Source organism: Penicillium diatomitis, assembly GCF_028827545.1.
Source record: "Penicillium diatomitis strain IBT 30728 chromosome Unknown utg000009l_segment0_segment0, whole genome shotgun sequence".
Classification (NCBI taxonomy): Eukaryota; Fungi; Ascomycota; class Eurotiomycetes; order Eurotiales; family Aspergillaceae; genus Penicillium; species Penicillium diatomitis.
In genome coordinates, this window is record NW_026623181.1 from 1,627,157 (window position 1) to 1,647,295 (window position 20,139).

General features: G+C 52.6%; 4 protein-coding genes across 4 annotated transcripts; all 4 read left to right on the forward strand.

Annotated features, from left to right (window-relative positions):
- Positions 1 to 1,025: 1,025 nt before the first annotated feature.
- N7539_006976 (uncharacterized protein) lies at positions 1,026 to 6,014 on the forward strand (the record flags this gene model as incomplete). The annotated part of the gene is made up of 4 exons (XM_056936577.1): positions 1,026 to 1,232; positions 1,358 to 1,420; positions 1,502 to 4,196; positions 4,306 to 6,014. 4 exons carry the CDS (start codon positions 1,026 to 1,028, stop codon positions 6,012 to 6,014), a joined length of 4,674 nt encoding a protein of 1,557 aa, XP_056788512.1.
- A 5,970-nt stretch (positions 6,015 to 11,984) lies between these two features.
- Positions 11,985 to 14,316, forward strand: ugp1 (UTP glucose-1-phosphate uridylyltransferase; the record flags this gene model as incomplete). The annotated part of the gene is made up of 2 exons (XM_056936578.1): positions 11,985 to 12,089; positions 12,853 to 14,316. 2 exons carry the CDS (start codon positions 11,985 to 11,987, stop codon positions 14,314 to 14,316), a joined length of 1,569 nt encoding a protein of 522 aa, XP_056788513.1.
- Positions 14,317 to 15,043: 727 nt separating this feature from the next.
- Positions 15,044 to 15,380, forward strand: N7539_006978 (uncharacterized protein; the record flags this gene model as incomplete). Its single annotated transcript, XM_056936579.1, is given in 2 exon segments — positions 15,044 to 15,101; positions 15,115 to 15,380. The coding sequence occupies 2 exon segments, from the start codon at positions 15,044 to 15,046 to the stop codon at positions 15,378 to 15,380; spliced, it is 324 nt and encodes a 107-aa protein (XP_056788514.1).
- Positions 15,381 to 16,326: 946 nt separating this feature from the next.
- Positions 16,327 to 19,009, forward strand: N7539_006979 (uncharacterized protein; the record flags this gene model as incomplete). The annotated part of the gene is made up of 6 exons (XM_056936580.1): positions 16,327 to 16,497; positions 16,647 to 17,249; positions 17,379 to 17,530; positions 17,587 to 17,763; positions 17,827 to 18,165; positions 18,301 to 19,009. The coding sequence occupies 6 exons, from the start codon at positions 16,327 to 16,329 to the stop codon at positions 19,007 to 19,009; spliced, it is 2,151 nt and encodes a 716-aa protein (XP_056788515.1).
- Between the last annotated feature and the right edge of the window lie 1,130 nt (positions 19,010 to 20,139).

The following is a 20,139-nucleotide window of genomic DNA, read 5'->3' on the forward strand; positions in this document are numbered from 1 at the left end:
TAGTCTGTAGTCTGTCCATTGTCAATCCATGCTCAACGTCAATTGCTTCACGATCAAGATAGCTTCGTCTTGCCTTGACTGATGTCATCGCTCCTTTTTGCCCACTGCCCACTGCCCACTGCCCACCAGGATCCTCCTGGACTAACTAACCTCCAACTCGAACCTCGTGGATCGTCAACTCTGGTGGAGCCAGAGCCTCTAATCGGACCCGAATCGCCGTTCAGCAACCGTCCCAGCCACAAGTGCATCGGACTTTGACGCAAGCGGCGGGGGAAGCAAAGTTTCCATTCGCACGGGGTCTCCACCGGGTCAATTGGCTTTGCTGGCTCCTGTTGGCTTTGCTTGTGGGCTGGCCCTGTTCGGGTGCTGCCTGGCGCATCCAAGGTTCGTGCTACTGCTGCTGGTGCTGCTGGTGCTGCTGGTGCTGCTGTGATAGTACCGTGTGGCCCTCGTTCGGGGCTGGTCAGCTCCGCCTGAGGAGAGGAGCTCTTGTCGCTTTGGGCTTCGGCTGCTCCTCATTTCACGTTTTGCTTCCGCCCTCCCCCCCCCCCCCCCCTCCTCTCTCGCAAAAGAGATCAGCCTCCTCCCATTTCGGTCGAGGCACACTTCTCTCCTCATCTCGTCTTCTCTCCTCTCCTCTCACTCCACCCCACCACCTTCCTGTCCACCTCTCCTTTCATCCGACAATCAGTTCCTCCGGACATTGCTCCATACACAGGGGCTGCGTCTCCGTCACCGGTAAGTCGGTCCTCCCTCAAAGAGAGGAGAGCAATCGGCCTCGGCCCTCGATCCCTCCCTCCCCTCACCCAGCTCGCTTGGCTCCGTCTCCGGTGGCCTCGCCGTCTCCGAAACACACGAGAAGGAAAGAACAAGCCCCCCCCCCCCCCCCCCCCACAATCACCAGCTTGCTAAACATCCGTCTTCTTCCCCTTGGACTGCAGTGCCCAACCGCCTCTGCATTGTCAATCTCTCCACCAGCATCAGTGTCTTGGTGACACCGGTCTCGATCCCATTTGCCCGTCAACATGGCGTCCGTCGCCGCGGAGAAATCAGAGCTGAAGGAAGAGGGCATGATCGAGGCTGCCACCCAGCTCACCCAAGATCCCAATTCCTCAGTCAATCCCGACACGGTGGAAGAAGCGCTCGTGAGAGAGACCCAGGCCGCCGGTGGTGTCGCATACCAATTCGACCCCGATGCCTCGCCGGAAGCAAAGGCGGCAGCCGCGGAATCAGTAAGTAACCGTATGGAGCCATAGAGGTGGCGCCAACCCTCTTGTGCCATTCTTTTCATGAAAATAGAAAATAAATAGACATAAATAAACTACAGGCGCATGGCTAACGTTCATTTGTCGCACAGCGGCTACCGCCGGGCTTGAAGCGAGACAGCAAGCCCTCGGGAATGGCCGTGATCACGGATAAGGTACGAATTGACACGGCTCCTGGCGAGAATCGGAATCGCGCATACTGTCCCGACAGGGAAGAGCTAACACGGGGCATCTAGAGTGATGGAAAAGCCGATTACGATCTACCTCCCCCGCGATCAGCCACTGCGATTTTGGCCGAAGAGGCTAATGCCGCCACTGCAATCAACGGGAAAGTCGACGAGGACATGCGCTGGGCTCGCGATCGCACGGGATGGGCTCCCCAGTTTCATGCCGAAAAGACGGAGGAGGAAGAAGCCGAGGGCACCTTGCTCGACCACCAGGACTTCTTGGAAGGCCGGGTTCCAGACAAGTTCTTCGGGGACTGGTACCACAACGCTGCCATCATCGTCTTCGCCTGCTTGAGCTCTTGGGTCATCGCCGCTCTCGGTGGAGGAGTCGGGTGGGTCCTGCTGGTCATGGCTGCGTGTGGCACGTACTATCGTACCTCCATCCGCCGAGTGCGCCGCAACTTCCGCGATGATATCAATCGAGAGATGGCCAAGCAGCGCTTGGAGACCGACACGGAAAGTCTGGAATGGATCAACAGCTTCTTGGTCAAGTTCTGGCCGATCTACGCCCCAGTACTGAGCGACACCATCATCAACTCGGTTGACCAGGTTCTGAGTACCTCGACTCCGGCCTTCTTGGACAGCCTGCGCCTGAAGACGTTCATTCTGGGTACCAAGCCGCCCCGTCTGGAACATGTCAAGACCTACCCAAAGACTGATCCCGACACCGTCATCATGGACTGGAAATTCAGTTTTACCCCCAACGATACCATGGATCTGACAGCGCGCCAACTCAAGAACAAGATTAACCCCAAAGTGGTCTTGGAAGTGCGCATTGGCAAGGGTCTGGTCAGCAAGGGTCTGGATGTGATCGTCGAGGATATGGCCTGCTCCGGTCTGATGCGTGTCAAGGTGAAGCTTCAATTGCCCTTCCCACACATTGAACGTGTGGACGTCTGCTTCCTGGACAAACCTGAAATCGACTACGTCTGTAAGCCGCTAGGTGGTGACCACCTTGGCTTCGATATCAACTTTATCCCTGGTCTGGAATCCTTCATCAAGGAGCAGATTCACGCCAATCTGCAACCAATGATGTATGATCCCAATGTCTTCCCGATTGAAATCGCCAAAATGCTGGCTGGCAATCCTGTGGATCAGGCCATCGGTGTCGTGGCCGTGACGCTGCACGGGGCCCACCAGCTGAAGAATCCGGACAAGTTCTCTGGCACTCCCGACCCGTACGCGGTGGTCTCGTTGAACAACCGCACGGAGCTCGGCCGGACCAAGACTGTACACAGCGATGACAGCCCCCGCTGGAATGAGACCATCTACGTGATTATCACTTCATTTGCAGATGCTTTGACAATCGTGCCATTCGACTGGAATGAATACCGCAAGGATAAGGAGCTCGGTACCGCCACATTCCCACTGAGCAAGCTCGAGGAGGAGCCATCCCATGAAGGACTGTATCTGGAGGTCATGTCCAGCGGTCGTCAACGGGGTACAATCTCAGCCGATATTCGCTTCTTCCCTGTGCTTGAAGGTGGTCAGCTTGAGACTGGTGAGGTTCAACCGCCGCCCGAGATGAACACCGGTATCGCGCAGTTCACGGTCGAGCAAGCAAAGGATCTGGATGGCAGCAAGAGTTTCGTCGGAAAGCTGAACCCGTATGCTGTGTTGCTTCTGAATGGCAAGGAAATTCACGTCACCAACAAGCTGAAGCGAACAAACAACCCCATTTTCCAGAACGCATCGAAGGAATTCCTGGTCACTGACCGCAAAAATGCTCGACTCGGTCTTATTATCAAGGATGATCGGGATCTTTTGACGGATCCTATCATCGGACGCTACCAGATCAAGATGAACGACATGATGAAGATGATGGAACAAGGCAAAGATTGGTTCCATTTGCACGGTGTCAAGGAGGGCCGAGCGAAGCTGAAGCTTCAGTGGAAGCCCGTTGCCCTCAGTGCAGTGGTCGGCGGTACTGGCTACATTGACCCGATCGGTGTGATGAGATTCCACTTCAAGGAAGCGAGTGATTTGCGCAATCTTGAAGCTATGGGCAAGTCTGACCCGTACGCGCGGGTCGTGTTGTCGGGTATCCCTCGCGCGCGTACCGTCACTTTCCGCAACAATCTCAACCCACAATGGGACGAGGTTGTGTACGTCCCGATTCGCAGCGCTCGTGAGAAAATTGTGATTGAGGTCATGGATGAAGAAAAGATGGGCAAGGACCGCTCTCTTGGTCTGGTGGAGCTCAAGGCCGCCGATTTCGTTCACGAGAATGAGGAAGGCGAGTTTACTGTCGACGACGAGAAGCAACTGACAGTGTCGAATCTTCATTCGGATGGCAAGAAGAACTTCAAGGGCCAAATCAAGTACACGGTCTCCTTCTTCCCGACCATCCCCGTCACCAATCCCGAGGATGAGGCTGAGCAAGAAGCGGCGGAAGAAGAAGAAGAAGCACAGGCTTCCGAGCCCAACGGCGCCGGTCCCTCTTCCACCTCTCGCAAGATTACAGAGTCCAAGAGGCCTACGCATATCAAGACTGCTAGTGTTGACTCCAAGGCATCTATGACGTCTAAGACTCAAACAAATGGCGTTTCTACGGACAGTGCTTCTAACGAGGAGCCGAGCACCAATGGACGGGCTAGTCTGGAGACCAGTAGCTCTCGTCCGGTAGACTCGGATGTTGCGTCCGTTCGATCTATCAAGTCGATCCCGAAACTCGAGCTGGGCAGAGAGGACCTCGCCAAATACGGTAGGTTGATTCAGACCTTGACTTGCCCTATAATCATGTCCTAGTTGACATTGTCTCGATTTCCAACCGTCTCCTATGATCATTGCGCTAGCTAACACACCTTCGATAGAGTCCGGATTTGTCGTCTTCAAATTCCACCATGGCGAGTTTTCCCACAGCCAAGTTCAACTGGAGGTTGTGATCGACGACTACTTGTTCGCGGCCTACACGTCACCTAAGATTCATTCCAAGACTCTCAAGTCCACCGACGTTGGCGAGGCCTTTATTCGAGAGCTTGAGTTTTCTAAGATGACTCTGCGCTTGCGCCCCATGGATGAGGACAATGATCGTAGTGAGGACCACACCGTTGCCAAACTCACTGGCAATACCCTTACAACCCTGCAGCACATTCTGTATGAGCCTAAAGAGTTGGTGCTTCGGTCCAATACCGGTCAGCTCAGCAAAGTCACTGTCAGCGCTCGCTACATCCCTGTCCGTATGACGTTGAACCCCAGAGAGAGCATCAACAACATGGGCAAAATGCAAGTGAGGGTGATCAAGGGTGTGAACCTGCCGATCGCCGATAGCAACGGCAAGAGTGACCCATACTGCCGCTTCTACATCGGTGGAGACGACAAGCACCACATCTACAAGACCGAAGTGATCAAAAAGAACCTGAATCCTGTGTGGAACGAGGCCTTTGAGGCTGAGGTCAAGAGTCGCATCGATTCTAAATTCCGCATTGAGTGTTGGGATTACGATCGTGGTGTCGGGGACGATCTTCTCGGCGAGTCGTTCGTCGATCTGGAACAACTTGAGCCCTTCCAGCCCAAGGAGGTCGTGGTCACCCTCCAGAATCCATCGAAGGGTACCAAGCCACCTACCAATGGCCAGCCCAGCACCATCCATCTGAATCTGCTCTTCAAGCCTGACTATGTGATGCGTCTCACTCAGGGATCATCAACGTTCGTTGGTGGCATTGGTGGCAAGGTCGGCGGCACGGCTAAGACCATCGGTGGTGTTCCTCTGAAGGTTGGCGGTGTCGTCGTAGGTGGCGCTGCGCACGGTGCCACTACCATTGGCGGCAAGCTCTTTGGGCGCTTCAGTAGGGACAAACACTCGGAGGAGGATGCTGAGGTGATTGTCGCCGACGCCGATGGAGCAAACAGGTCTCGTGCGCCCGGTATTGTCTCTGGTGCTCCCCTGGTGGACGTCACTCAAGACACTCCTGCACTGACCGTTGAGGGTGCCGGTACTCCTCCTACACCATCCACCCCACAAAAGGAGCACAGCCGCAACCGCAGCGTAGCGACGTCTGTATATGGGGACCGACTATCTGTCTTTGGCGGAGGCTCTCGGGGCGACACAGGCACGGCGCACATCACCGTGGTCTCCGCCTCGGGCTTCCCGCCATCTGCCAACCTCCGCATCAGCGTGCGCGTGCAAGGTAGCAAGGGTGCCAAGGAAGTCCACAAGACGAAGGCCCACAAGGTCAGCAGCGATGTCGTCGCTTTCGATGAGACTTTCAAGGTTACCAAGGTCACCGCCGGGTCCCAGTACTCTATTCGCGTGGTCGACCACGCCACCTTTGGCTCCGACGGTGTTCTCGGTGAAGGCTTCTTCCTCGTTGCCGATCAAGGTTCCGAAGCTGGCCAGGACAAGGCCATTGTCGTGGGCTCGGGTACTGTGGTGATTAGGTCGAGCTTCGACTCGCCCGATGCGGCTGGAGCGAGACCCGGAACATCTCACTCTATAACTGGGGATGAAGAAGGCAACAGCCCTGCGGGCAAGATGCCTCGTCGTAGCTTTTTGAGCAAGAGGAGCGCCAGCGGAGCGTGAGCTTTAAAATTTTCTATAGGCCCTGAGTTCGTCCTGCGGGGATGAAAGGGTGCTTTTTCAGAATGCATCTCGACTTGGTACTTGGTCGATTCTGGATGGCAAAAAGGCTGGACGAACTTCAAGTATATCACGGCTCGCCCTTGGTGTCCAGAGATGCCTTGGGTGGAATGGTCAACGTGGACCAGCAAATATCAATTACGGTACATAGCACTTTTGCACATTTTGTTTTTCTTCTGCTTTCGCTGGGTGATTAAAAAGGACGTCTGTCTGTTCTTGATCTCCTCTCTTTCTCTGTTTTTCCTACCTTCTTGTTCGTCTGTTTTTCTTTTTGTGCTTCTGATGATTGTCTCTTTCTTGTCACGCGTTTGCTTTTCTCGTCGCTTGGCGTAAACTATGTGATATCCTCAACATGCACTGGCCGGTCTGTTGACTAATTTCGGGTCAATTCTCTTCTCCACTCTGCGATTTCGTCGAACCTGTATGCTTCACTTGGGCTGTCAGGAATGCCGTAAGACTAGGTCGGTTCCACTGTGCCCACTGCCTAGTAGCCTACTGCCTACTGCATAGGGTGTTTTTGTGTCATTCCGGTTAATCCATCTATGTTTGGAATAAGTGTATCATGCGCGAGTGACTCGGTTTGTGCTGCCCAATGTACAATTTGGAAGGCAGGGCGGGGGTGGACAGCCTGAGTTAATGGATTACGGGTATAGTGACCTGTATTGCCCGGACGTACTAGAATTCCCCCGACTTTCGGGATAGCCATCGGCACGGATACCGAGCTCCTTGGGTATAGGGATGTAAGTAGTTCCTGCATGAACTACCCCTACGATTTCGATGGAGAGAGATCGATAACCACGCGTTCTGTCAACTTTAGATATACAATCCCCTTTCTCATATCAAAGGTATATAGCGTTTCGAGGGGTCGTGTCTGTTCAGAGCCAGGAATCTAAGAGGCGTCTAGGTCTAGATGGATGGTAGAAGCTATATTCTCTTCTGAATGATTCACTTTGACTCACTCAGTTGGCGTTCACAGTTCAGCCGGGGTAGGATGACCGTCGTCAGGGTAGGGCTCCACTTTTATTTTTCCCACGTACAGGACCTCAGATCCCGTGATCGAAGCAAAACGTCTTCTATACTTCAACGTATGTAAAGATTACGGTCGTAGTTCCGCACCGGAAGTAATATGGCAAGATTTCACATTCGAGTCGCGATTCAGCAGTTAACGGGTGATATTATTATTCTACTAAGTCGTTTGTATTGAGATACAAAGACTTTGAGTTTTCTACCCTGATATACATAATTACCTTGGGTAAAAGTAAGCTAGTTCAAGGAAGTCAGCTCCTTATTTTAGGTAAATAAGTAGCTTCGTTACTTCGTGACACTATATGACAATATGTACACTGTACACTCAGACACTGTAGCTCAGATTGAGGTGTAAGTGTAACGAATCTCTTTCGAATACTGTACTCACTACTCAGTACTGTAGTTGGACCCTTCGCGGTGTACTCTGCTCCTGAATTAGTCCCTCCCCTCAGTCCTCAGCTAGTAAGCTAGCAAGCTACTAGTGGTGCTTTACTACCTTGTAGAACGGGTCCCTCAACGCCACCATGTTTCTCGGCCCTGAGACTCGGGTCACGGATGCCGATGGCAGTCGACTTGGTTTGGATCGTCAGGGACGTGTGAGCTGTGAGCTGTGAGCTGTGTGTGAAGACCTGTTGTAATTTTTCCGAATCAGCTCCCATGTAAAGCATCCCCATGACAACAATGCTCACCTAGTAGAAATGGAAACGTGGTACTCGGCGCTCGCAAACATCAAGGTAAAGGACAGGAAAATTAGGTCTCCGCTCTCGGTACGAGAAAGGGGGCATCCCGGCACCCTGCCACAGGCACACAGGCACACAGGGTACTTAGTCTTACTGTATGTGCCCCGCCTGGATCCGAACCCGACGCTGAGCCACCGAATCCGCACTTGAGCTACGGTGCGTACCTGGCCGGACCGTGTCACTCTTCCAGTTCCGGTCGGGTCGTGCACTGCTCACGGTGGGACAGCGCGTAGAAGTGCAGCGACTCAGCGAGAGGGAGGTTAGCTATACGGGATGTGCTGTTGGGTCTTGAAAGGGGATATTGGAAGGGCTACTCGGATTACAAAGTGGATTTTAGAGAATCGGTTTATTCATGCTCCATTGGAAAGGTCCACACTGGACATCTGTCCCCTAGAGGCTAGTAGTACTCCTGTAGTCTCGGTATCTCCATTGCATTCGTGTGTTCAGTGTTAGGGTGGATGGTGGATGCTGGGTAGGGACTAGGGAATAGGGAGTGTCTTGTACAGTAGTATGGCTATGGGGACACATGGAGGAACATACTGATAAGGTTGCTCGTTTAATGAAATAATTGCTCTGCGTTTGAGAAGAAAGGGGTAGTCTGGAATTGTATATCCAGACTTCTAGAACCAAGCTAGAGTCTAGGTGTCGACTGTCGAGTCAAGACCCTATCCAGGTCTAAATTCGGAACCCTAGATCTCTGCCTGACCACCTATCCAAGATCCAAAATGCACGCATTTATTCTCGCTAGTTCATCACTGCAGAACGAAGGTCATTCCCAAATGGACAAAGGTAAAGAATTGAGGGCGATGGATCTGGAACCCGGGCCCAGAACCGGGAAGTCGGTGGGCAAAGAGGGTGTGAAAAAAAAAAAAAAAAAAAAAAAAAAAAAGCGGGCACTGGGCGTTTTCCAGGACCGGTTGTTTTTTGGGGGGGGGGGTTGGAAGATTGGAAATGAGAGGGATGGATTTGTTGGGTTCTTTGCATTTTGAGTTCAGATCCAGGAGGATTCTATAATAATTCATGGATTGTGGATGTTGCGAGACTACGACTCATGTTGGGAGTGATTAAGTTGTTGTCGTGGTCCGGTTCCTTTTCGTATTTGTCTTGGTTTCGGTTGCGGTGGGAGTGAAGTACTGAATTGACCCCCACGTCTATTCAAGGTATCTAGCAGGAGGCGAATTTCGATCCCAAGAGCACAAACACTTTGTGCTTCGCACTACGTGGTGCGTACTGTGTAGTGTGGCTATATAGAGTGTAGAGGGTAGACTGTAGACTGTAAACTATAGACTGTATAGGACTAGAGTCCCCCCTTGAGCTGAATGTGTATATCGGCTTCGACATTGATGCAGTCGACCGATCCTTAAGGAGTGGAGTATGGAGTATGGAGCATGGAGTATGGAGCATGGAAAGGGAATGTGGTGAAAACTAGCTAGCACTGAGAGATATCAATAGGGTGTCAAATTGGTTCCAGAGTACTACTACAGGTATAGTGATTCACCCTCGTATTGACTGTGGAGTGTTGACACATGACGATGGTGATCGCGGGGGCTAGACTTATGTAAACTGTATTGTATTTCTGTATTGTATGAGAGGGAGAGTGTGTGTGTGTGTGGCTGTGTGCTAACAGAGTCCTCCGAGTTTCCCCCTTGGCCTCCCCCCCCCCCTGGAATCCCCTTTGGACTAATGTGTAGGAATTCACTTTTGATTTACTTTTATCAAAATCAATTTTTCCAAAAAAAAAAAAAAAAAGCACGCTGAAGTTCTGAACTGTCGCCAAAGACAGGACACCCGAGAAAAGGGATGTTCCAGTCCGGCCGTTAACTTTTTTAAGGTCCGACCCGTGGACAGAGCGACAAGCGCCAGTGGCTGGAGCTGGAGGAGAGACGGCCGAGTTGCCAGAGTGGGCACCGGTCGGAAACAGCAAGGATCTGTTCTGAGATTGCCTATGGGTAAAGACTGAAGAGTAAAGAGTATGCGACTGAGCGCTGTACAACGTGCGACTATGCAGTATGCACTGTATGCAGACTAGAAAATGGATGACTTCAGGTACTGATCTCAAGTTGTATGTGACTCAATGCCAATTTGGGTGCTTCGAGTAGAGAGGTACACCGGAGGGATGAAAGTTGCTTGACCTTGAACGCCAAGTTGAAACTCCCGAAGCTCATACCTATGCCAGAATAAAGCTTGGACCCTTCAGTTGTGGGCTGGTGTATAATTAGGTGCAGTGGTGTACTACTATTTTTGCAGTACCATGATACTACCAACGGATAAAGATCCCACGAGCAGTTAGTATTATCGGTACGAAGAGATCGGTTTGCCGACCAGGCTGTGGCTACGCTATTTATGCAGTGGCCACCACAATGGGCACTATAGCGTGTTTTTGCGAGGTACATTGAGACCTCTCGTTGCCACGAGGGGGGTCCAAGTTCAGGAGAGTGGCGATGAATAAGTGCCCAACGAAAGTATGACTAGCGTGAGCCGTGAGGACAGTCCTTAGAGAGCTGAAGCTTCTGCGAATGCCAAGTCTTGGTTTACTTCCCTTTCACGGGAGAGAGTAGAGGCTAGTGGATGAGGAGTCCAGGACTGACTACAACGATAGTACTACTACGGAGTATAAGTTACCTAGTTAGTACATACTACATACTACATACTAGTTAAGTTACATAGCAGTAACTTTGTGACTAACTTAGCACCCACAAAAAGTGAATACTATATTTTGACAGAGTACCATAGTAGTAGTGCAGCTCAGTACACTCACTACACTATGTAGATGTTGATGGATCGCCACTTGCTGTAGAGCAGTGGAGAGTGGATACTAGATCTCGGAGAAACTCTAATAAAAGTACTCTACTGCGACTATCGCATCCATGTCTTGGATTTGTGAATCACCGCTATGTACGCTGTCAGAGTGAAGCCATGGGAACTGATATGTGGCGGTCCCACCCCAATCAAGACAAGTACTTCCCCTCCACAGGAATAGTACCGAAGTACTACAAGCCACCCCGCTCTCATTCAAGTACTGTCCAAGTACTGCTACACCTTCGGCGCAGACCCGGTCAGGTACAACCCCACTAAAGCCCGGTCCACCAGGACGACCATCTCCAACGGGGTACAACAGGGTCTCACGATTAAGACTAGTCCGTCTGAGTATCCTCGAGTCCCTCTGCGTCCGCCGTCCAGTGAGTACAGTCAGTGACGCAGTATACTAGTAGGTCAGTAGGTAGTAGTAGGTAGTACTGAGTACCGGTACCTTAGTACTCCCTCCGGAGTCTGCTCCCAGGTGCAGGGACCTTTGTACCTTTGTAGTACTAGTAGTACTAGTATTACTCCGGCTCGTGTTCTTCTCAACGTTCTCACCGTCTGATCGACCACCAGAATAATAACTTCGTCGACATCCCCTCTTCTTCCTTCACTTTTTCTTTTTTTTCCTTTCCTCTCCAAATCTCTCCTCCCTTTTTCCCCTCCCTCATCGATCCTTCATCCTCTTCCATCTCAATTGAGTTCTCTACACCTCTCAATTGCATTACAACTTGGGGTCATATCTCTCTGTAAGTCTCCCTGCGAGCCCCTCCCAAAGACACAGTCCTACATGGACCATCCCGCCCCATTGGCAATGACGGCAATCTGTCGACACCTCCTGCAAGCCGCTTTCTGGCCCGGCTGATCAACGCACGGCTTGTGGCGAGCTGGCGGACAGCCCCTCCTTCTCCCTGTCTATACTCTATACACATCTGCTTGGGACTTTTTCCCCTCCCTTTGCCCATCCTCAGCGGTGATTTCTCCCGAGGAGAAAAAAGAAAATTACGAGTCAAGTCGGCCGAGGAGTCCAATTTGGTGCTGGTCTTGAAAAGAACCCCCGGTGTTGCTGTTTCTATTTTGGCCCGCTTATATTTCGGACCTGCTGGTTCCCCTCCCCCCACCCTCCCTCCCTCCCTTCCTCCTCCTCTTCCTCTGCTCTCCTCCGTTTCCAGGCCGGACCTGCTCAAAGCTCCAATTTTCCCGTGCTCCATCTTGTTTACACCACCTCCACGGATCCACTCTGAATTCTCCAAGCTGATCTTCTCCCACCGCTTCTCCTCGCAGTCTTCTCTCGACTTTCTCCTTCTCTCCTCGATCCTCGATCGATACCCTCTTCACATCACACACAATGGCGAACCTTGCTCCCAAGATTCTTCCTACTCACCTTCAGGCCCCGGCCAACGAGGCCGGTGGCTTCGGTGGTAAGCACCATGGCAAGTCTCAATCACATATGGTAAGTGGATAATTCTTCCCCTCGATCTCCCTCTCTCTGTCTCTGCCTCAGGGGGCACGCAGCCAGACACCACGCTCCTCCCCCCCCCCCCTCCCCCCCAAGTCGGACTTGCGAGACACGATGGTTTGGGATCATCCCACCTCTCCAGATAATCCTCCAGAGCTGCATCGTTTCTCATTGGATTCATCTGATTGCCCTAATCCCCTCTGCTCCTGGTGATGGACAAACTCAAGATCCAGTGAGAGTGCTCTTTCCTCTCTTGTGTGAAGGTGGAGCACAGCGCCTGCTCGGCGCTGGGCTTGTTTACACCTGTCCTGGCCGGATCACTGCCTTTGCTCCCACGAAACATCCTCTGTCCCTCTCTCTCTCTCTCTTTCGCGCTCCCTTTCTCTCTTCATCCGGTGGTCAAATACCCAAACCTGTGCTCCATCTGTACCAAACATCTTCCCCTTTCCCATCTCACCGAGTCCCGCTTCAAACCCCCCCCCCCCCCCCCCCCCCCTTCTACTGGCGCTTCTTTTTCTCCCGACTTGAGATCTCCAATCGAGTTTCTGCCGCTGCTACCCCCACTTTCCACCCCTCCTGTGCAATTCAACATCCCCTTGATTTACCCCTCCACGAACTGAGTGTCAAGATCATGCCAATGCCATCCAAGCCCCTCACTCCGCCCGAAGTGCCGAGCCTGGTTCTGCCCAACCAGCCAGAGTCGGTTCTTACATCCTCCAGCCATGGCCGTCCACTAACCAAAGCATCAACTCAACAGGCTTTCGAGAATGCCTCCACCAGCGTTGCTGCCTCTCAGATGCGCAATGCCCTGAACGCTTTGGCCGACTCCGTCACCGAGCCCAGTGAGAAGAAGCGTTTCGAGGCTGAGATGGACAACTTCTTTGCCCTGTTCCGCCGCTTCCTCAACGACAAGGCCAAGGGTAACGCCGTCAACTGGGATCGCATTGCTCCTCCCCAGCCCTCCCAGGTCGTCGGCTACGATGAACTCGGTGCCGACGCCTCGGTCGAATTCCTCAACAAGCTCGCTGTCGTCAAGCTGAATGGTGGTCTCGGTACCTCCATGGGTTGCGTTGGCCCCAAGTCCGTCATCGAGGTCCGTGAGGGCATGTCCTTCTTGGATCTCTCGGTCCGTCAGATTGAGCACCTCAACCGCACCTTCAATGTCAACGTGCCCTTTGTCCTCATGAACTCCTTCAACACCGACCAGGACACCCAGTCCATCATCAAGAAGTATGAGGGCCACAACGTCGACATCATCACCTTCAACCAGTCCCGCTACCCCCGTATCATCAAGGACTCCCTTCTGCCCGCCCCCAAGAGCTTCGACTCTCCCCTCCAGGACTGGTACCCTCCCGGTCACGGTGACGTGTTCGAGTCCCTGTACAACTCCGGGACTCTGGACAAGCTGATCGAGCGTGGCATCGAATACATCTTCCTGTCCAACGCCGACAACTTGGGTGCTGTGGTGGATCTCCGCATCCTGCAGCACATGGTGGACTCCAAGGCCGAGTACATCATGGAGTTGACCGACAAGACCAAGGCCGACGTCAAGGGTGGTACCATCATCGACTACGACGGCAAGGTCCGTCTGCTGGAGATTGCCCAGGTGCCCAAGGAGCACGTCAACGAGTTCAAGTCCATCAAGAAGTTCAAGTACTTCAACACTAACAACATCTGGATGAACGTCCGTGCCATCAAGCGTGTCGTCGAGGAGAACGAGCTCGAGATGGAGATCATCCCCAACGAGAAGTCCATCCCCGCCGACAAGAAGGGTGAGGCCGACCAGGCCATCTACCAGCTCGAGACCGCCGTCGGTGCCGCCATCCGTCACTTCAAGAACGCTCACGGTATCAACGTACCCCGTCGCCGCTTCCTGCCCGTCAAGACCTGCTCCGACCTGATGGTTGTCAAGTCCGACCTGTACCGTCTGGAGCACGGCCAGCTCGTCATGGACCCCAACCGCTTCGGTGGTGTCCCCGTCATCAAGCTGGGTTCCGACTTCAAGAAGGTCTCTGACTTCCAGAAGCGCATCTCCTCCATCCCACGCATTGTGGAGTTGGACCACCTCACCATCACCGGTGCGGTCAATCTGGGTCGCAACGTGACCCTGAAGGGTACTGTCATCATTGTCGCGACCGAGGGCAGCACTATCGATATTCCCCCCGGTTCCGTTTTGGAGAACTGTGTCGTCCAGGGCAGCCTCCGCATCCTGGAGCACTAGATGTGGTGGGACGATAAAGAAAATATGAAAACTCACCCAGTCTGGCTTTGCTTTGTCTATTCTTACTTTATTCCCCCCGGCGGTCGATAGCACCATGCGACTCGTTGGTTGGCCGGTGGGGGGGTCAGCCATGTCGGGAAGGTGTTGGACCAACCATTCCCCGTTGATTGTCTGAGTCTTGCCTACTGTCTCTTTTAATTGTTCCCACCTCTTTTTTTGGATATGGGAGGCGCATTCGTGGGCTATGGTTTCTTTCTCGCGGAGAGTGTGCAAAAATACCGTGTCTTTACAACATTATACAATAATTGAGCGTCTCTTCTTCTCACTGAACGTGCTTGTCTAGCTTTGTAGATCTTGATGGGGCTAAAGACGGGTCGAGACACTAGCCACTGCCAGTGGCCACCTCCTGTGGACTGTAACGCGCAGTAGGAACTGGGAAGGGTTCAGTGTTCAGTGTTCACCACTAGAGAGGCATATCTTGCTCACACTGAAGACAGAACCATTGGGAAGCTGATCGGTCTCATGGCTCCCTTTGGGGGCCACTCATGAAGTTGGAGATTCAGTCTGTAATAATGGAAACTTGACTTCGGTTTGGGCCAGGGACCGAAGAAGTCGGGAAGTCCGCACCCAGCCTTTCCCGCCTGGTTGTGGTTCGTGGAAAAGATATCCTGTAGTGACGTTGGGCGGACCGGACACTATGCGTTTCTTGCAGATCCATATATGACTGATGCAGCTTGCCAGCAAGAACCAGGTCGCCAAGTACTCGAGTACCGTTCTTGCACTTGGTAAGTGTAGCAGAGCACAGTCCTACATCACATTATCGCCCGAGCTACAATCAGCCTCCAGCCAACGAGCCGGTCGCAGGCGAGGGAGGAAGTATCTTCCTGGTCTGTATCGAGTATCGACTGCTCATTGGCCCTGGCGGACCTCCGTTCCACTGCCAAATGCCAACTGTGGAATTGGTGAGTCGGGCATTGCTTCCCTATGACCTCAAATCCACGTCTCTGCCAATGACCGCGCAAACAGTCTTGTGTTTGCGCCTCCCGGAAGATGTGGTAAGATGAGGTGGTTCCAGGTTTCTCTCGAGCTTTGCGCCAGAATGACCCTTCAGCCTTGACAGTCTGATTCGACAGAATCTTGTCTAACCCATGAGAAACAGGTACGATCGCCGCTTGGCACGGGGGTATCTTCGCATGAAGTGCAAATGGACGAGAACTTGCATATGGCTTTGGGTACAGGGAGACAGTTTCACGCCATCTGATGGGCGGCTTAGAACTTCCTCGTGTCACATGGTCAGGTGCCTTTATCGACGGTCGTCTTGACGTGGACCACTGGCCTTTTGGAGTTCCTCTCGGGCCCTTGTGAATATCAGCGTGGACTGATGGCCGTGATTCGGCTTCGGGCTCCGGGCCTTGCTCTTGAAAATCGAAACAGACTGGAGCTGCCGTTTTATCCGCCTTAATCAGCCCGTCTTTTACAAGGCAGAGCACTCTCTTCTTCTTCTTCTTCTTGAATCTTCCATTTGACTGGTGTCGTTCCCCTTTTTTCCTGGCCCTGGTGATATACATAACGTGTCTCGCCTCTTGATCAGGGTGGCTGCTTGTTTCGACGTTAACCCAGTTGCCTCCACCGTCATGTTTTCACTTGTAATTGTCACCTATATAGCCACCTGTATAGCCACCCGTATAGCCACCTCCTCTTGCCGCAGTTGCTTTATATTCGCGGCTCAAGCTGCCGGTTTGTCCTCTTTGAACTCCGCGTTCCTTTCCTGTTGATCTTCAGTTCAAGTCTTGATCCTATCCCCATCCATCTGCTTATTCGCATGCTTCTATCGAGGGCACCTTGCGACAACTGGGTGCCCTGTTGCACATTCAACCCACTGCACATACGCCACTGGTCTTCTCGCTTGGACCCGTATACTCTTGTACAGCCGACGAAACCCTCGCAAAAAACGATTGCACCGTGCATATGAAAACATCACGAGCCACCGCACATGCTCACCATCTTGCCATGTCTGATCAACGCGACAGTATAGCAGAATCATTCTCGCAGTACGGCCATGACAAGATGAACTCTGACGAGGCAAAGCCGTCCTCGTCATCCAGAACGTCAAGTTCGACGGCTTCCTGGAAAAGGAGAGTCTCAACCGCCTGTCTGGCGTGCAAAAAGTCGAAGCGGAAGGTAAGAAGTGTTCCTGGCGGGAACTCGTGCAGTCTGTGAGAAGCGGTCTTGCTATGGCTATGGGTCATTACCGGCGAGCTGTGTTTTACACATTAGGCGGAGTCTTCTATTTCTGGCTGGGTGCTCGCTCATTCCGTTTTCTTGAACAGTGCTCAGGTACCGCACCATGTGAGAATTGTCGCACTTTCCATCGCGTCTGCATCTTCGACGAGTCCCTCGACCAGCGCCGGCGCGTCGCTGCCAAACGTACCGCCGACGAGTTATCCTACCACCGAGATCTTCTCAATGACATCTTCAAGCTGGTCCGCGAAGCAGACGAGACAAAAGCACTCGATCTGCTCGAGATCATCCGTCACAATGCCTCGCCAGACGAACTTCGCGCCTTCATCAACGACACGCTCTCCGGCCTGGACACGTCGTCTAGTCGTACCTCGGCAGATGCCGCGTCTAAGTTAGAGAGCATGCGAGAGTTGATCAATGTTGAAGGAACGACACCTGTGTTTCGGCGTAAAGTCATGGATATTCACTACTTGTGTGACGAGGCCCCGATCAAGGTTCCTGCGCGACCGTGGACCCAGGTCACTGGGGATGACGACCTGGTCTCGCATTTAGTTTCGTTATACTTTACGTGGGATTATCCGTTCAATGCGTTTTTGGATAAAGATGTGTTTTTGAAGCATATGGTGAATGCGGATCCGGGCAGTCAGTTTTGCAGCCCGTTTCTTGTCAATGCTCTATTGAGTAATGCATGTGTGAGTGATGAAATTTTGCCCACTTTGCTCTATTCCCTGGTTTGGGAGGCGCAGCATGCTCGCCAGACTCCTGAATGGATCACCCTAAAAGACTTTTTCAAAAGGGGCGTGCTGATCCATTTTGACTAGTACTTTTCCGAATTTTCCGAGGCATACGTCGTGCCAGGAGACATTTCCTCCAAGGGCTGTGATTTCCTCGCAGAGGCGGAAAGGTTGAGGAGCGAGTTGCCGTTACAGCCCAGTTTGACGACCCTCCAAGGGTTGTTGCTATTATATGAGAGGTGTGACATGGGCCTTGTATCCCCCGGAGCGGAGCTTTTGACTGACTACTTCAAAGATACGCCATGTCTCGCGACGATGATCTCGGCTACGTGAGGCTCCACGATGCGATTCGCATGGGCGACACGCTCGGCCTGGTGGGCAATGCAGGGCCCAAAATTACCTCGGAACAACTATCCCAGGACATGGACATCTCATGCAGACGTACGGCTTGGGGATTGTTCAATGTTGACACGTGAGTTTTACGCTGACAAACCGGCTGTGATTGAGAGCCTTCGAATAGCTAACCGCGTCTCAGAATGATCCATACGGGCTTCCTTCGTCCCAGTCTCATCAATCACGTCAACATGCGACGACTGGACAGGGACCACATGCTTGATCAGTCCGACTGGATGCCCTATCCATCGCATCGCGACACGAGACCCTCATATTTTAGTCTGTACTTTGACGAGTCCTGCAATTTGTCCACGATCTCACGCGACATTTCACGGAGCATGTTTGCATCTCGCTCGAGTATCCTGAATCCGCAACAGGAGCAAAGTCGCGATGTGTTGTATGACAGATTGCAACGATGGCACGAGATGCTCCCCGAGATTTTTGAATGGGAGAAGATCCCACCATATTTGATGTTGCTAAAGTGTGTTTTTTCTTACCCAACCCTTAGCGTTCGAACTAACCTCTCCCCCTCTCTTTTTGATCCTTACGATGGCATATGACCTCCGAATCACTCGATATCAGGCTTTAGCTAACACCTCCCTCTATTCCCGCACAGAATGCGCTACAATGCCCTAATCATCAATCTATTCAGCTGTTTCCCGGGCAGTGATCCCTCCAGCAGCGCACCCTCCGACGAACCGCAAACCCCCGAAAGTCCTCCGCCGCCATCACCAGACGACCACGTCCCCTCCAAGTACAACTCCATCGAGCTCACCCAAACCGCCGCCCGCACCATCGCCCACCTCGCCCGCATCCACCGCCGCGAATTCGGCCTCCATCGCGCCCACCACTTCGCCCTCTACACCATCAATCTCGCCCTGTTCGCCATGATCGAGCACCCGGCCTTTGACGTGCTCGACCCGGATTTCCTCTCGCTCGTCAGCGCGCTCTCCGTCGTGGCCAGCCGCTCCGCGCTCGGCCGCAATTTGTTCCATCTGTTCCGGCAGTCAGTGCGCGCCAAGGCGCAGGGCGGCCGAGTGCGGGACTCAAATTGGGTGTCGGACGAGCTGAAGGAGGTTTTGGACGAGAAGGCTGGGTCGAGAGGTCACGGACGGTTTGATGAGTATGCGAGTGGGTTGGAGAAGTTGAACGAGAAGGAGAAGTATCATGGGATTCCGGGCCGGGGGGAAGGGTATGGGATCCAGGGGTATCCTGGGTTGGGGCTGAGTGACATGTTGGATCGGTATGAGAGTTTGAGTCTCGGGAAGGATGATGTTTTCTCGGAGAGGAGGAGGAGAAGGAGTCGAGTGGTTGGGTTTGAGTGAGAGGTACATGAGGGTACCACCACCTAATTCACACTAGCTACTACTGTATATACCGGGAGAGGTACCATGATTATCATCCATATAGATCTTGTTATATTAATTGATCGTTCTGTATAAATCTCTTTTCCTCGCATATCTCCTTAAAGGTCCGTCATATTACTAGACATGCATATTCTGTAAGGTCATTCACATCTTTACGGGCGAGCTCTAAACCTGCTAGGATATTGCGGCTCAGAACTCCGGCCCAGCCCTTGATAAGTCGATCCTAATGCATACCACTAGTACTCTCGAGCTGTCTACTGCTTATCAGTGGCGAGCACCTGCATCTGTGTAGCCTGGTCCCCTTGTCGTATATACATCAATAGTGGGTATCAGGTACCCCATTTCAGGCTAGGGGGATGGGGGTACAGTACTTTCGTACGTCCATGACGCTTCTCCTCCCGCCAGTCCGGCTCCACTGCCTCACTGACCCGTGCAAGAAGTTCAAGACAAGTTTCAGGTTGCAGATTCCACTGTCTGGCACGCATGGGATGGGATCACGCTTGTATCAGCACCCAACCAACTCCCCCTCCATGTGAAGGTCTGTCTCGGTGGAGCAATCGATGATCAGCGGTCACATACCTCTCGGCTATAACTAGTAACTACTGTATCGCAAGTGTGACTGTCTTGCTGACACTTCACTCTCTCGGCTTTCCTTCATCATACTCTAGCAAGATCAGTCCTTAGACGAAGATATAACGAGTAAATCCTCCCCTGATATCGCCGAAGTGATACTGTTCATCTGTGTCAATAAAGAGTTCAGTATACAGTATTTAATAAATCTTATTCGGTACATAGAAATCGTTCTTCCTAGCTCCTGTACCAACTGGTCGGTCCCAGTGTCTGAGAGTGTACTGTTAGTTTCTCGGGTGGGTCACGGGAGAGGCGTCTGACGTCAAAACGGGTAAGCCGATTGTGGACTCGTTTGCCGCCAGTCGATCCGCCACCTCCACCCTTTCTTCTCGACCAACTCCTGTTCGACTCGTCTTGAAGGTCGACCGTTCGAGCTCGACCATGCTGTTCGACTGAATGACTCGACTGATTGGGTGGTCTGGGCCCAGACAAGGAGTCATGATTTGTCCCTGAGTAAT